The sequence below is a fragment of the Hemicordylus capensis genome, chromosome 4, assembly GCF_027244095.1.
Source record: "Hemicordylus capensis ecotype Gifberg chromosome 4, rHemCap1.1.pri, whole genome shotgun sequence".
Taxonomy (NCBI): Eukaryota; Metazoa; Chordata; class Lepidosauria; order Squamata; family Cordylidae; genus Hemicordylus; species Hemicordylus capensis.
In genome coordinates, this window is record NC_069660.1 from 27,070,771 (window position 1) to 27,087,595 (window position 16,825).

Sequence of the window (16,825 nt, forward strand, 5' to 3'; positions counted from 1 at the left end):
AGAAGACAATTGAAATTAAAAAGGTAAGATAACCAAGGTATTGTTCTCTCCTGATAGCCCTGGAAAAACCAGACTGCCCGGTTGTTTGTTTTCAAAGGTGAATTCGACGCATTTACGCCTCTTGCCCCGCTCCCTACCTTAAAGAGAGAAATACTCCAATCAGGCAGTAGAAAATACTGCACTAAACTCTCGTGTGTGTGCGTGTGCATGTGTATTCAGCGGACACACTTCAATCACATGTACGAGAACAGCAGCCCGAGAGAGCGAGGAGACTACAACGCCCAGCGTCCCCTTCTGCACCCTGATCAATGGACCTTATTTGAATAATCTGTGAGCTCTTGGACTCAGGCCAATCAGCTGTCAGGGACCCATGATAAATCGCAATGCATTATTGATAATCATAATTACTCTGACATGCGCATTCCGGTCAATGGGAGTAATTTCCCAACTCTAGGAATTTGTTGTGAAGAAGAAGAAGAAAATAATTGCTACTATTTTGCTCCCGATGCGTGTGCACCATGTCGAGGCGCAAGCAGGCGAAGCCCCAGCACATCAATTCGGACGAGCAGCAACCCCGGGATGTAGCAAATGGTAAGACCGAGCGAGCCCTGGTCAATTACCAACTTTAATTGATGGGCAAAAGAAATCAAGTAGGGAATCGGACGGGCCCGGGGCGGGGGGGTTGCTTTTGTGTGCGTGGCTTCTTCTTTTTCCCCCACCCACCCCCTTTACACTCTAGGGTTCTTCTTTGCAATTCAGTGCCAAACGGAACCCTTCAGTATCTGGACCACTTTTATTCCCCCGAGCGTCTTATTCCTCATGATTGTTGGATCAAATCGGATAGCGTGTGCTTATTTTATTTTTTAGTTAACTTGTAAGGTTTCTTTCTTTCTTTTTCCATCCTTCGCTGGTCCATGCTGGATTTGCCTACCAATCACTTTTTATTTGGGGGGTGGGGGGGTGGGAAACAGGACTCCCAATCCATGTTAATTTTAAAACTCCAGATCGTCCCCTTATGTGACTCTCCTCCTCCAATCCCCCCCACCTCGAAAAAGTTTATTGTATACTGGTTCCAGAATCTCTTTAGCATCCTTTTTGCCTCGCGTGGGACAATCTTCTCCTAATTCCAATGGACGTTGCTAGAAGGTAACTCCCTAAACTTTCCGCACTTGGAGAAATATTTCGGGGAGGGAGGAAGGGGGCAGGCGAAAGAAACGCTGTGGATCACCTTTTGTAATGGAATAAAAAACGACACCCCCCTCCCCAATCTTTTAGTCTGTTTCGTTATTTGGAAGGGGTGCTTCCTCTTTTCTCTTCCCCTTCTTAACCAAAAACCCCCACCAACTTTGCACTATCTTTGTGGCGAGAGAGAGATCGCAATCGCTCGGGACCTTTTGTAGCTTGACCTCCAGCCATCTTTGATTTCCGACTTCCTAAAATAACTCCGGTGAGCTAATATGGTGTGTTAGGGGTGGGAGGGTGGAGAGAGAGAGGGGGGAGATCTTTTAAAATCTTCCCAAGCTCGCTGCTGGCTTTATTTCCCTCACTCCTCTCCTCCTCTTTTTTTCTTTTCCTTGCTGATCTTTGATTACTCTCTTTTCATATTTATATCCAAGAAGAAACTGCTGGCTCTCCCTGTCCAGATCTCATTGATGTCGATATTATTATTGGGGGAGGAGAGGGTTCAAAGGAGAGCAGTTGATGTTGCAGAACTCGCTAGAATATAAACTAGAGAGAGCTTGGAATTCCTGGATGATGTGATGACTTTGAGGAGCTTCCTCTTCGGTAGCAAATCGAAGTGGTTGGCGTTATGTGTGTTCTGGAAAGTTGCATTTGAGACACTCTTTTCAGGGTGGGGGAATAGAATAAAATATCGGGGGGGGGGTGACCTTTGAGCCCTTGGTGTTTATCGCGACAATCCTGAACTTTGCAAATGTGAAGCGTTTAGGAGACCAAACCTGGATTTTAGGATTTCATAACAAATTCAATCCTGAACCTCGAGAGGCGTTGGGCATATTTTATCTGACTTCAGTTGCCCCTCGCATAGATATCTTTAAAACGCTGTTTATTTTCTTAGGGATAAATTGAAGAGGGGGGAAGAGAATGAGACGAGAACTTAACACTGATTTTTTTTTTTAAATTAAATTAAGGATAGGCTGGACTCTGTAATCAAAAGAGAAATCCCAGAATAAACTTTCCCCCACAATTGATGGAAATAGCCGATAACAATGTATGTTTAGGAGAGGGATTCTGTTTCCAGCCCTCCAGGAGGTGGGGGCTCCCCCCCCTTTTGGAGCCCAAATGTGCAATTGTTGAGTCCAGTTAATGGTGATTTAAGAAAACGGCAAGCTGGCCAGAAGGCAATAAATCCTATGTTTAATGCATGACTGTTTTTCCTTTGTGCATATGGTTTGGATGGCGGGGCGGGGGGGTTGGAGGTGATGTTTCCACATGTAAATCTCCTCCCGCTGCCGGAGAGGCTGCCTTGAAACAAAAGGGTTAATAACTCCCTTGAAGTTGCGTGCTCCGAGGCGGGAGCGGGGATAAATAGGAAAAGTACTTAAATTTGCGTACGTGTATTTACACTGCAGGCACCAAGCTTCCAGATATTCCTTGTTTGATGACTTTTAAAAGTGTGTGAGAGAGAGAAATGCATCAATTTGCGCAAATAAGTCTTTAACGTTACTACACACACCACATGCTGCGGAGCGCCTTAACTAGTAAAGGACGGGGGAGGGGAGTATTACAAGAACTCTTTGAGTGTTTCATCAATGTATTAAAAAAACACTCCTCAATCGTGCTGAAATTGTTTGCAAGTAACTTTTCGTGTGTCTATGGGACGGTTCAGTTGCTCTCCTGCGCCACCCAGGGGCCGTTGGCTGCGTTGAGTATCGATCTGGAAAATGCAGTTTTGTCTTTGGGGATGGATCTTGTGCGTTTATGGCTTTTTCTTCCTGGATTGTGGCGTGCATTAAATGGACGTGGACACCCTCGCTTCTTAGCTCTCGGGATGCCTGCTGGAACAAATCTGTTCAACAGCGAATTAGCTCCTGATGCTGTTGTCGTGTTAAGGCTAGGCAGATCTTGGTCCATCCTGTGTCTGTATGAGAGATGTTTGGAAGTTCTGTTGTCTGCCGGGTGCAGGCAGAGGGAAAGCTTGGGGAGTGACTCCTCACTTAAATCTTTTGGAGAGAGAGGGAGAGGGAAAGCTTTTTTGGAGGGGGAGAAAAATATGGGTTATTTGGTATGATGGGGGTGGGATTCAAGTGCTTTGAAGGGGATCTGTACCCCTGTGGCCGGCCATTTAATTTCTTGTCTTTTGGAGCATATTTGCCAACATGTCCCCTGTTTTCCTATTCAGGTGCTTGAGAAAGCAGGGACATGTTGGCAGGCATGTTAGAGTAGCTGTGTTAGTCTGTTACAACAAAGGGTCTTGTGGCACCTTAGAGACTACAAAAATCAGCAGGGCAGAACTATTTAGGCAAGAGTTTAGGGTGGTATATAAATATGTGAATTAAGAGTCCACATAATCAAATGCAACATATTGCCTTTAAGATGGTGCTGTAGTTGGTTAAACTTGCATCATGCCTTCCTTTATTTAGCCTCACAACATCCCTGTGAGGTAGGACAGGCTAAGAGCAACTTGCCCAAGTAAACTTCATAACCTTTAACTTGAGTAAGAAAATGCAGAATCTCCTCCCAGCTATAGCAGTATAGCTATAGCTGGGAGGGGATTCTTCATTTTCTTAAGTTAAACGTAATCTTGCTCTTTGCATTCAGAGCCTAAAAAAGCAGAGCATTTAGGCTCTGAATGCAAAGGCCTGTACAGCATGCAGGAGCAAACTGTATCAAAGACAGACAGAAAGACCAGCCTGGTCCAAACCTGAGGCATGCCAGCCTAATGAAGTGAACCTTGCTCAGTCATGCCTGCATGAAAGACACCATGAAACCCACTAAATCAGAGAACTGGGGGATTTCCCAAATTATGGGGCAATGAGTTAGTTGTCTTCAATTTTCTTTAGTATTATGGGATATGTCTTAATCTAATTTTAAAAACATAGCCAACTCCTTCCCCTGTGATAAGCATCACAATGGGTGGCTAGATGTTGAAACCGCTTCTTCCAAACGTGTGCACATGGCTTGAGAATTATAATCCTGAGAAGCAACCCAGGTTTTTCAAATTAGCATTTTCAAAATGTAAAGAAGGTAGAACTTTAATTAGACAATTCCTGTGAGAATGATTTATCATTTTGGCCGTAGAGAGCTCAGGTATGCATGGCAATAAGGCATAATAGTCAAGCCAAGCATTTTATCTTCTAGCTTTAGGGAATGAAACTCAGGCAAAAAATTTGCAAAGCAATCTGAAAAACATGTCCTCTGTTCTTTAGAAAAAATGTTACTGCTAATCTTGTGATCAATTAACAGGTCAAAAAAATAGCAGGTGGTCACTTGGGAACAATAAGTACATACCAAAAAACTAGCATTCTCCCTCCCCCCTGCAAGGGTGTAGCTGTTGTACTTAACAGCAATTGGCTCAAATTATTTGTCTTAAAATGCAATGTAAACCTAACTTTAAAAAACAAAGCAAAATTATTTTTCCAGAACCATAACTGGAGTCTCTTATTCAGATTGGTTTATAATGTAATCTTATATGTGATATTCTCCATCTCCCACATCAAGAATGCTCTCCTGCTAAATGAATATCAATAAATGCCACAAAATTGCCTTTAGAAAAAAAACAACTAACAGAAATGGAAAGGATTAAGCAAAATAAGCCTCTCCTGGTAAGAGAGACCTTTGGAAACCTCCATTGATCATAAACATAGTGTTTGGAAATCAGCTAAACAGTTCTTATGATGGCTAGAGGAGTTGTAAGTGAGCTAATGTCTGAGAAGTCTGACCAAGATCTACCTTTATATTGATCTGCAATGGGGATAAGCCAGGCGTAGGGCAGGGTGGGGTGCAGAGTGCGACGCCTTGTTCTTCCTCCTCTCTCGAAATGCAAGTGAAACACTATATTGGTTGTAGTGATTGGGCCGCTTCTGCTAAACTCGGCAGCTTGTGACGTTTTGACAGAGCTGCTGCTCTAACCTTTGCCTCCTCCTGCCTGCTGTGGGTGGTAAGTTGATGTCAAGCTTACAATTAGGACTCTCATGCAATTGACCTTGGCAGCAGGGTTTTCTGCTGTTTAGCTTGGTCTTAAACACTGTCCTAGTGTTAAGTGTGGTCTGGAACTGCCTTGTTTATAGTTGAAGGGACTTGCCGGTGGAAGTAATTGAGTGTGGAAGAAGAAATGGACCCTGGCTAAGGTAGAAGCAAGAGGGCTCTCTCTCTCTCTCTCTCCCCGCCCCCCTCTTCCCGGGTGTGAGCTGTTACAAAAGTAAAATATGGGGATATCTGCCCCCCTTTAGTTGTGCATGGTGTGGGGGATGTGAGCAGTAGGGGGAAACAATTCAATCGTTATCTCTTTCTCTGTCCTTTTGATCTTTAACTTGCATTAGATCACAAAGTAAGAGCTGCTTTATAGATCTTGCAATATTTTGCATAGTTTAGGCAGATGTGCTATAAAGTGATGCTTCTGGCAGGAATGCAGCATTGGCCAATAATACTGGGATGGGCGAATAATGGCTAGCTTTTGCATAGATAACATATTGGGTGTTGCTCTGTTTTTGTTAAACATTGTTCTTTGTCTTGGTGTTGTTTTTTTTAAAAGTGTGTTTATCATATTTCTATACCACCTGGCATGTAAATCCCTGGTCAAGCTGACTCTAATAATAATGGAAGTATTTCATTTTAACTCTGTAGGGTCACAATTGCATAAATAGCCTGCCTTTACCATAATATGTCAAGCATCCTAAGTGTAGTGTTTCATAGCATTGGTGCTGAGGTTTTGTGTCTCAACAAGCAAGTAAAAAGGCCAGTCTTTAAGGTGACTTGTAAACTTGGTTTTAGAAGGACTTGGAAAAAATTTCAAATTGTTAACAGGGAATAGAAAATACATCCCTAAGAACACCTACTCAAGTAAGTGTGCTCAGCACTGGTTTCTGTGTTTTGGTTTACAATGCATAACTCTGACCAAAATTTAATTTGTCGTCTAACTCTGTGCAAGACTTTTAAATGCAGGTTGTTGTTTCATATGTGATGTGATGTGCACAAACTGCTGGGACAGCTTGATTTGTGCATTAATTGACTACTGAAATCAAAGCCTCTCTCATGTTTAGCTTTTTATTACAGTTGAACACAAAGGTTTGTGCTGGCCCACATGTGTGACTAATTGGTATTGATCCAGCTTTATGATTATCTAATGGTATTATCTGCAGTCCTGGTTTAATATTGGAAATGTTTAACCAAAAAAAGAAGCAAAAATCCTAAGCTTTTTCCTGTTAATGGAACACGAGGTGAAATATCTAGACGAAAGAAGTGAATAGCCCTGGTGAAAGACGTTCATTTGGATCTTTTGTGGGCTGATGGGAAAAGTTTGTTTTGTGAAGGCAGACAAATAGTGAGTGGCAAAAGAATATGATCCTGGATGACCACTACAAACTTTAATAGCAATTTAAACCTTTGGAATTGGAAACACACCCCAATGATTGTGTTTTGGCAGTATTGCCCTTTGGAGCAAGCATATTGCGTTATGGAGGGTTTGGAGGTCGCAAAGAAGCGTGTATATTGACATGCAAGAGGAAATGGACACCATCCAGTCAAAATTAAGCCTCATGGAGTGCTGTTAATTTCAGTGACCTGAAATATCTTCACTGTTAATGTTGCTTAACAGTGCAATCCTATGTCTGCCTACTTGGGGATTTGGGGAATAAGCCCCACCGCATTAAATGGGGCTTCCTCCCTAATAAATGTGTTTAGGACTGCGGCATAATATGCTTGACTGACTAGGACCAGGGAGACCCGAGTTCAAATCCCCATTCGGCCATGAAACTTGCTCGGTGACTCTGGGCAAGTCACTTCTCTCTCAGCCTAACCTACTTCACAGGGTTGTTGTGTGGAGAAATTTAAGTATGTAGTTCACTGCTCTAGGCTCCTTTAATCTGTTCTTTTAATTTTACATTTTATATCCCGCTCTTCCAAGAGTGGGATATAAAATGTAAAATAATAATTAATAAATTGTGCCCTACAATTTATTTATTTATTCGATTTCTATAGTGCCCTTCCAAAAATGGCTCAGGGTGGTTTACACAGAGAAATAATAAATTGGCTTGTTCGTGCCCTATTTTTATTTACCATGAACTGGCCTATTTAGGAATTCATGAGTTGTTAGGCTTTTTAAAAAACAAGACTACAATTACCCTGATTAGAGTGATTAAGAAAGTCTGAAAAGTCTTGAAACTAATTTACTCATTCCAACACTACCAGACACTTGAGTAAATTAAACCAGGTTATTGGAGCACCTTGTGGGAAAACGTCATAGGTTTGGACTCCATACCAAGTTTTCCAATTGTGTGGAGCCTCATTTAAGAAAAATTTCATCATCAACGCCTTAGGAGTTTCTTTCCATCCATCTGACTGTCATGCTGCCTGCTGGATGTACTGTGTCCTAGTTATTCAGTAAGTTTTATGAGAGGTTGATAAGGACATTCCTGTAATCTGGGGAAGGGGTTGGCAAAACCTGATCTTCATCCTGTGCTGGATGGAGCTTAAAATCTCTTGGAGAAGTCTGGGTTCTCTGCTATCGATTCACAATGTGAGGGTTGAGCTTGGGCACATGACTTTTCAGTCACAAACTGTAAAATGGATCTAATTCCTAGAGGTGCTAGCTTAACAGTGGAGACTTTAAAGCAGAGGTTCCCAATCTCTGTTCCCCAGATCTTGTTGGACTGCAATGCCTATCGTCCTTTACCACTGTGGCTGAGGATGATGGGAGTTGTAGCATCTGGGGACCTAAGGTTCAGAGCCCCTGCTTGAAAGCATCTCACGTATGTTGGAGTAATAGTGTGTGATTTTTTTAAGCCGGTTTTAAAGCCGCTGATTCTTGATAATGCTGCTTGATAAATATTCGAATTATGCAGTTCACAGTATACAAAATGCATGTATTGTTGATGATTTAGAGCTGTGGCAGCTTATAAAATGAGGAAATATCCTTTGCACAAACTACCTGTTGTTTCTCTACTACATTATATACAGTACTGCTTTTCTGCCTTGGCATTCAAAGTGGTTAAGAACTTTAAAAATCAGCAAGTGGTTACAAAAGGATAAAAACAGTTCTCTCAGACCAGTGCTGGGCCCTTCAGGAGCTGATAATCTGTCCTCCCCTGGCCTGGGTGCTCTTCCTCATACCTCCTTCCCCTCAGGACATGTTGATCTTAAGTAGCCCCTTGGCAGTTGTATCTGTAAAGACTGGGGAACAATACTGAGCTAGATAGACCAATGGTCTGACTCGGTATATGGCAGCTTCCAATGTTCCTATCCTGTGACTTGTGGAAGCTTTTCTCACGATCAGTGAGAAGAGCTTCTTCCGGGTCTGCGGGAAGAGTGGGCTTAGCCCGCTCTCCCCGCAGTCAATCAAAAGGCAGCCCTGGGCAGCCAGATCGGCTGCCCACATGACTGCCGGCTCCGTCATGGAGCCGGTGGGAGCTGCGGGGATTGGGGGCCGTGTGGCCCCTGGAAATTCTAGGATGCCACGTGAGCGCAGCCAGGAGGCTGTTTGCAGCCTCCCATCTACTTGTGTGTTGCCGTGCCTTGCAATGACACACGAGCAACCAAATGAGATTAAAGGAGCACTTGGACTCCATTAACCTTATTTAAGGGGAGGGGGAATTAGGTGGGCTAGCTGCCTTGGGAGCACCGGGCTCACCTGCAAGCCCAGTGGTTCCCACGATCCCTGGAAAGTGGGCTGAGCTCCCTTAGCCCGCTTTCCAGGGATTGTGGGAATAGCCTCGTTGAGTTCTGGGGCTTCTTCTCTTCACTCTCAACCCTCATTCAGACAGTCATTCTACTTGCCCATCCATTTATGAGGTTTCTGGCTCATTCCCCAGCCACACTTTATTACCCCGTCATCATTTTGGCTGCATTAGGTCAAGGGGGACTTGCTCAATCCAAAAGACAATGTAACTCAGCCCTGGCTTAATCTGTAGAAATTTGTGGATAGATGGTTGGGTGACTAGATGGATTTTAAAAATATATATACAAAACTCATTTTTAACTCTGATTCTTCAAGCTAAACTCGACTTGCATGTTGCAGGGCTGCCATATGGGGCACAGCATGTACATCTACACACATCCTCCACCTTGCATGGAGCATCTGTGCCAGCCACTGTCGGGAATGTGTTCACTGCAGTGGCCTCAGTGGATGGATCTAGAGTAAGAGATCGCTTTTGAGGGTTCTCTTTTTTACCATCTTGGAGAACACTCAAAGTCATCTCGGCACCCTGTGGTGAGATCTGTTATGCATGAAGGATGCCGGCGTTGTGTAGTGGTTAGTTAGAGAGTGTTCAACCAGGAGGATCAGGGAAATCCCCGTTCAGCCATGAAGCTCACTGGGTGACTCTGAGCCTTAGCCTAACCTACTTCATAGAGTTGTTGCAAAGCTAAATATATCTATGTACACCTCTGGGCTCCTTGGAAGAAAGGGAGAAATGTAAAAATAAAGCAAACGGAACCTTTGACTTGGTCAACTACTTCTTCCATTAACCTTCAAAGGTGAGAGAGATAGAGGTCATTCACACCATCAAACACTGTGTTCTATCCGGGTTTGGGAGCTGTGTGCTCTCCCAATTTTTGGTTGTGTGGAAGCAAGGTAGGAGAAAAAGCTACCCAGGCTTTCCGCCTACCTTGTTTCCACATAACCGAAAACTGGGAGCACACACAGCTCTCAAACCTGGGTAGAACACAGGGAGGCTCTTCAGACGAGCAGTGTGGAGAGCTAAGGAGGGTTTGGTGGAGAGAGCGGGCTTAACCTGCTTTCCCCACACACGAGCACTCCGGCCCTCCATACAGTTACCAGCTCCATCACGGAGCCAGTAGGGGCTGTGGGGACTGGGTCTCCTTTAGCCCATCGATCGTGAGAATAGCCTCCTCATTTGATTGTGTGACTGACCTTGGAAAGTTGCTAATGTCTAGTACATCTTGTGCCTGACTCCATGAAGATCCTTTCCAATCGGTAATGGGGTGGTAGAGGAATAGAATGACGTGGAAGACTTTCGGGGGAGGGATCCTTAGGTGCACATCTAATTATGTCTACCTGATGCTCTCCCTGTTACAAAGTGTGTGCTAACAGAGAAACTTGATTGAAGTGTTTTATGTTTTTCCTCTTCCTCCCAGTGTTAACTGAGCAAAGAGATACCTTTAAAGTGGTGATCATTTTATATTTAGCAGGGGAGAGAGCAGCTGGCCCTCTACAGCCCCAGCACAGCACCCCTCCAGTGGCTGTTGCTGGTATCTGCCTTGTGCTTCTTTTTAGGTTGTGGGCCCTTTGGAGACAAGGGGCCATCTTATTTATGTATTTATTTTTATATGTAACCCGCTTTGAGAACATTGGTTGAAGAGCAGTATAAAATATTCATAGTAGCTCGTATGAATTATCTCCTCCATTTCCTGGTTAGCAAGAACAGTTCTTTACTAGGACATCTGAACTGTTGTAAGTGTAAAGTAACGGTAAAGTGTGCCATCAAGTCGATTTCAACTCCTGACGCCCACAGAGCCCTGCGGTTTTCTTTGGTAGAATACAGGAGGGGTTTCCCATTGCCTCCTCCCATGCAGTATGAAATGATGCTTTTCAGCATCTTCCTATATCGCTGCTGCCCGATATAGTACGAGTGGGGATTCAGACCGGCAACCACAACCTTCTACTTGTTAGTCAGGCATTTGCCCGCTGTGCCACTTAAGTAGATGCCTCTTAATCCAGAGGCTGAAACTACAGAGGAAGGGGAAAGAACATGCAAGTCTACAGAGTACTTCTGGCTGCCAAACTGTGACTTAGTGTTGAGAAACATGGTATGAATTGGGTCCCTGTGTGGCCAGTGCAGCTGCATGCAGTCCCAGAGGTCATTCACATGATGAAAAGCTGTGTTCTACCTAGGTTTGGGAGCTTGTGTGCTCTCAATTTTCAGTTGTGTGGAAGCAAGTTTAGAGGAAAACCTGGGTAGAAGTGATTGTGTGGGAGCAAGGTAGGTAGAAAAGCTACCCAGCTTTTCCTCCTACGTTGCTTCCACACAACTGAAAACTGGGAACACACATGGCTAAACCCAGGTAGAATGCAGCTTTTGACTGTGTGAATGACCTCCCAGAATGCCCAGCCAATTAGTGAGATTAATATTTGCCACCTCTCTGCAAGCCCATGTTTCCATAGGTATGGTAAGACTCCACATGCTCTTGTCAGCTGGATGCTATTAGTGACTGAAGCAAGCATATTCCAAAATACATTGCACAAAGCAGCCTGAGATACTCTTACGGGAAAAGGCAATTGTGCTGATTTTGGAGGAAGGGGTTCATGCATACTCTGGTTACATTCATTTTCTCCCACAGAAGGTGCAGAAAGTAAAGGGTTGCATTTGGAAGTTTATTGGAAGTTGTGGGCGGGGGCATGCCCCTTGACATGATGATCAGTGGCACGTATTCCCCACAGAGAGCTTGGGATTCAGGTCTAACATAAAACTATTGGTTTTACTAGACTTGGTTAAGAATGTACACCATGGTTTTAGCTTCCTAATGTACAGTAGGCAGGTCACAGTTTGAAGCTGCTCTTCTTTCCCATTTGCTTGGGATTCTTCCTCAACTTACCATATTTACCTGAATATAAGACTCTGGATTTAAGACAATCCATTGAAAAAACTGCAGGTTATACCTGCATTGACCCAAACGGAAGAGGATTCTGAATTTAAGACAACCCCACAACTTCTAGCATAAAAACTTGGGAAAAACCTAGACTAGGATTTGGGTAAATATAGTATTCTCAATGTTGATGGTGCAGGAGCCTTCTTGAAGCAAAACAATTGCCTTAGCTGTGGTTTTTCAGTTTGAACTCAGAGACATAACAGCAAACTGCAGTTAGCAGAAACTGAAGCTCTTCCCACAATCAAGTGGGAGGGGTTACCCTGTTTTGTGGGGAGGAAGCCCAAAAGTGCTTACCTCCCCACAGATGATTGGTGGCTTCTCCCTGGGCGGGTGGATTACGGGTGGATTGCCCACCCAGACAAGCAGGGGCTTTGCTCCCTCACCCAGCTGTGGCTCGTTTGGGCACTCTGGGGGTTGGGCAAAGGGAGGTGCTGCCGTGCCCCTGGAGCACCAGTAATGCACCATGCAAGTGGGTGGTGCATTTCTGGGATCCCCTCTCCCCGCCCACCCCAAGTGTGTCCGTCATGGCTGCAAGCAGCCACAGCAGACACACAACCAGGAAAATAGGGCTAATGGAGCACTCTCTCCATTAATCTCATTGAAGGGGGAGGGTATTTAGGTGGGCTTGCTGCTGAGCTGCTGCCGGGAACCACGCAGCTCCTGGCGGTTCTCACGCACAGCGAAAATTGGGCCTCCCTAGCCAGATTTTTGCTGCATTTGAGAATAGCCGCACTGATTTGCGACCAGCTTCAAACCATGGTATGTGGGAAAGTTCAGGTTCACATGTTTAAACCGTAGTTTGGATAAACCATGAATTGAATACAATAGCAAAATGCATGAGAAATGTCTTGATTGGCTGAAGTGAGTGGTCTCTCCCCCCCACCCCCACCACCATGGCCCCCACATTCTTCTGGGTCTCAGCCCGAAAAAGGCAGGATACGTTTCTACTATTAATGGAGGAACCAGTGACAAGTAGTGGATTTCTGGGGGAAGGACTATCTGCAGATGGGTTACAAGCTCTTTAGGGTCACATGGCACAACTTTATTAAAAGCAGAAGAAAAGCCAAGGCCAGAAGAGCTCATAGCAACTGTAGCCAGAGAACAGGCCCTGGAAAGGTGTGGGGAGGGCTGCTGCTCAAAGCCTGAGTGAAGGAAGGAGGAACAAGGGCTTCTATAGGTTTCTATCCTGGAAAGGAGTTGCGGGGGGGGGGGCTTTTTGCTCTAGGGGGCTCATAAAGCAGAGTATGAGTCACTATATATGGTTAAAATGTACAGTTCAGAGGGTTAAGGCCTACTATTTCAGTCAGATTGGCTAAAGGCCTATCACTATCTATCCATATAATTCTACTAAATGTACCCGTCGCTAATCCCATGTGTGGCAGCTCTCACAAGAGTTTGTGAGCAGCTGCCTGGGGGATAGTGAATGGGACAGGAAGATAATGGTGGTGGCGGCCGGCCCGGCCAGCCGGTGGGAGCAGGAGGTGGCCGCTACCGGGAGTGGGCAGGAGGAGGAGGCGGGCTGGCCCAGCTGGTGGGAGCAGGAGGTGGCCGCTACCAGGAGTGGGCAGGAGGAGGAGGCGGGCTGGCTTTCTGGCCAGCCAGAAAGTGCAGGGGGTGGGGCAGAGAAGAAGCGGGCCAGCCAGAAACCTCAGGGTGGGGGTGAGAAGCAGGTGGGGTTTTTTGGGGAGCGTAAGTGGGTCGGCCTGCCAGAAAGTGCAGTAGGGCAGGGAGAAGTGGCCAGAAAGCTGGGTGTGCTGGTGAGGGGTGGAGGGAAGCAGTGGTGGTGCGGGGGCCGGCCGGAGGCGCAGATGCTCTGTGCCCAGCCCAGCTAGTTTTGCTGATAACACCATCTAGAAGGAAATTAAATCAAGCAGGAGAACTGTGAGGTTTATGGGAAATTTCTGGGAAGAGAATCTGTAGTTTTTGACACAGTTGTTAAAGCATTTGTTGTTTGTAACAATTATGGGGTTGGGGGTGAAAAGAAAAAAGTGAAGTACAGATTTAAAGTGAACACAAATTGCCTGCTTCTTCTTGTGTCATTCACTACTGAGTAGTCATGAGGTGGGATCACATTGCCACTATTACTGAATCCACTAATTTCATTTAATTGTGTTTTTCAGGTGGGGAGGGGGAGTGTAACTTTATCTTAGTTGAAGGTTTTACGAAGTGTTTGGTGTTCAACATCAGAAAGTTCTATCTTGTGGTTTGAACTCACATGATTATATTATTTGGTAGGTAATGTGATAGAACTTCAGTCAAAAGAAAACTTTGAAAACTTTGCAGTTTGGATCCTGATTGCTCTGTTGGGCTGAGTGGAGTATTGCCAAGTGTGCAGACTTGAAATCCCTTAATTGTGTTGTCAAAAAAAGAAAAAGAGATCTGTGCTACTAAAGTGAGGGTGGTATTCTGTGAGTTGAAAGTCAGTTATATTGGCCTACAATGCTATTAGTCTGGAGAGGCATGGATAGTAACTTCTGTCAAACAAAGCTTGAGATACTACTGCAACCTCCAAAAGAATACTGATCAAAATGGAAAGGAAAATTTATCCTCCAATTACACGGAGAGCTTCTATGGTGGAGAAAACTCCTACCAAAGAACCTTTCCTTTTGTCACAGTTCTGTTAATGTAATTAAGATGGGGGAGTTGTTTCAGCATTCTAACATTATAAGCAGTGTTCCCTCTAAGGTGTACACATGTGCATGCGCACATGAGTTTTTTGATGTCTACTCAGTTAATTTTAGATCCCGCTCAGGTTGAATCAGGAAGACTCCATTCTGACCGCATGTGCGCACACACTGCCTTGATACTGCCACCCAGAACAAAACTCTTTCCACACACAGATGAGAAAAATTAGAGGCAACATTGATTATAAGCGCTGAATATTTGGATGGTGATAAAATTTTAATTGTCTGCCCTGTCTGCCTGAAAGGCAGACATGCCTTTCAGAACATGCAGGCATCAACTAGGAGGCACCACCTTTTCAGATCTGGTACAGAAAGTGGCTAAGATGCAGCAGTTTAAAAAATGACGCTTAAACTCTCTATAAAACAAGTGCTGGCTACTAGAGCAAGGTTTATTAACCTTGGCCCCCCAGATATTGTTGGACTACAACTCCCAGAATCCCCAGACATGGCCTTTGTGGCTGGGGATTCTAGGAATTGTAGTCCAGCAGCATCTGGGGGCCCAAGGTTAAGAAACCCTGTACTAGAGCTGTTCATTGGACACTGCAATACCAGTGAATCTGTAGCATCCCCCTGGTGCTGCTTCTGCTGTGGCCATATCAGGTGTAGTTCATTACATTTCAGGTGCTTTCCTCTTCTGCAGAAAGCAGAGCTCATGGGGTGGGGAATTCACATAGAGATGTTGGGAAAGCACATGGGCACTTCAGGGAAGTGTACTTCCTTCAGCACTATTTCCACGGCTGCATGGAGTGGTATATGAGCTTATGAGGGAATGCAAGGAGGTGGCAATGGGTTGTGGAAGAGAACTCAAAGTAAGGCGAATGCTTATGAGGAAGCACAAGCTGGTGGCAAGGTAACGGGGTCCTTACAAGCTACAATGAGGGAAATAAGTATTTGATCCCCTGCTGATTTTGTCTGTTTGCCCTCTGACACAGAAATGACCAGGCTGTAATTGGAATGGTAGGTTTATTGTAGCTGTGAGAGACAGAATAACAACAAACAAACCCTCAAAAGCCCAGTGCCCAAAAGTCAGCGATGGATTTCCATTGTAGTGAGGGAAATAAGTATTCGATCCCCTATCAACCAGCAAGATTTCAGGCTCCCAGGTGTCTTTTCGCTATATGCAGGTAACGAGCTGAGATGAGGAACACCCTCTGTAAGGGAGTGCTCCTAATCCCAGCTTGTTACAGTACCTGTATAAAAGACACCTGTCCATAGAAGCAAGCAATCACTCAGCTTCCAAACTCACCACCATGCCCAAGACCAAAGAGCTGTCGAAGGATGTCAGGGACAAGGTTGTAGACCTGCACAAGGCTGGACTGGGCTACAAGACTATCGCCAAGCAGCTTGGTGAGAAGGTGACTACAGTTGGCATGATGACTCGCAAATGGAAGAAACACAAAATAACTGTCAATCTCCCTTGGTCTGGGGCTCCATGCAAGATCTCATCTTGTGGAGTTGCAATGATCATGAGAACGGTTACAAAGCAGCCCAGAACTACACGGGGGGAACTTGTCAATGATCTCAGGGCAGCTGGAACCATAGTCACCAAGAAAACAATTGGTAACACACTACTCCGTGAAGGACTGAAATCTTGCAGTGCCCGCAAGGTCCCCCTGCTCAAGGCAGCACATGTACAGGCCCGTCTGCAGTTTGCCAATGCACATCTGAATGATCCAGAGGCGAACTGGGCGAAAGTGTTGTGGTCAGATGAGACCAAAATCGAGCTCTTTAGCATCAACTCAACTCGCCGTGTGTGGAGGAGGAGGAATACTGCCTATGAGCCCAAGAACACCATCCCCACCGTCAAACTTGGAGGTGGACACATTATGCTTTGGGGGTGTTTTTCTGCTAAGGGGACAGGACACCTTCACCGCATCGAAGGGACGATGGACGGGACCATGTACCGTCAGATCTTGGGTGAGCACCTCCTTCCCTCAGCCAGGGCATTGAGAATGGGTCGTGGATGGGTATTCCAGCATGACAATGACCCAAAACACACAGCCAAGGCAACAAAGGAGTGGCTCAAGAAGAAGCACATGAAGGTCCTGGAGTGGCCCAGCCAGTCTCCAGACCTTAATCCCATAGAAAATCTGTGGAGGGAGCTGAAGGTTCGGGTTGCCAAACATCAGCCTCGAAACCTTTCTGACTTGGAGAGGATCTGCAAAGAGGAGTGGGACAACATCCCTCCTGGGTTGTGTGCAAACCTGGTGGCCAACTACAAGAAATGTCTGACCTCTGTGATTGCCAACAAGGGTTTTGCCACCAAGTACTAAGACATCTTTTGTGAAGGGATCGAATACTTATTTCCCTCACTACAATGCAAATCCATCGCTGACTTTTGGGCACTGGGCTTTTGA

The 16,825-nt window shown here is 45.2% G+C and overlaps 1 protein-coding gene across 2 annotated transcripts in view; it reads left to right on the plus strand.

The window, feature by feature from the left end:
* Positions 1-421: 421 nt before the first annotated feature.
* The window catches only part of SALL4 (spalt like transcription factor 4), a 40,411-nt gene continuing 24,007 nt past the window's right edge, over positions 422-16,825 (plus strand). The window contains exon 1 of one of the 2 annotated variants that reach the window (XM_053250924.1): positions 422-591. In XM_053250924.1, the coding sequence (XP_053106899.1) occupies positions 519-591 (73 nt within the window). In that variant the 5' untranslated portion in view covers positions 422-518. Of the gene's footprint in view, positions 592-756; positions 1,147-16,825 lie in introns of those variants that run through there. The other variant, XM_053250926.1, reaches the window with a different exon arrangement.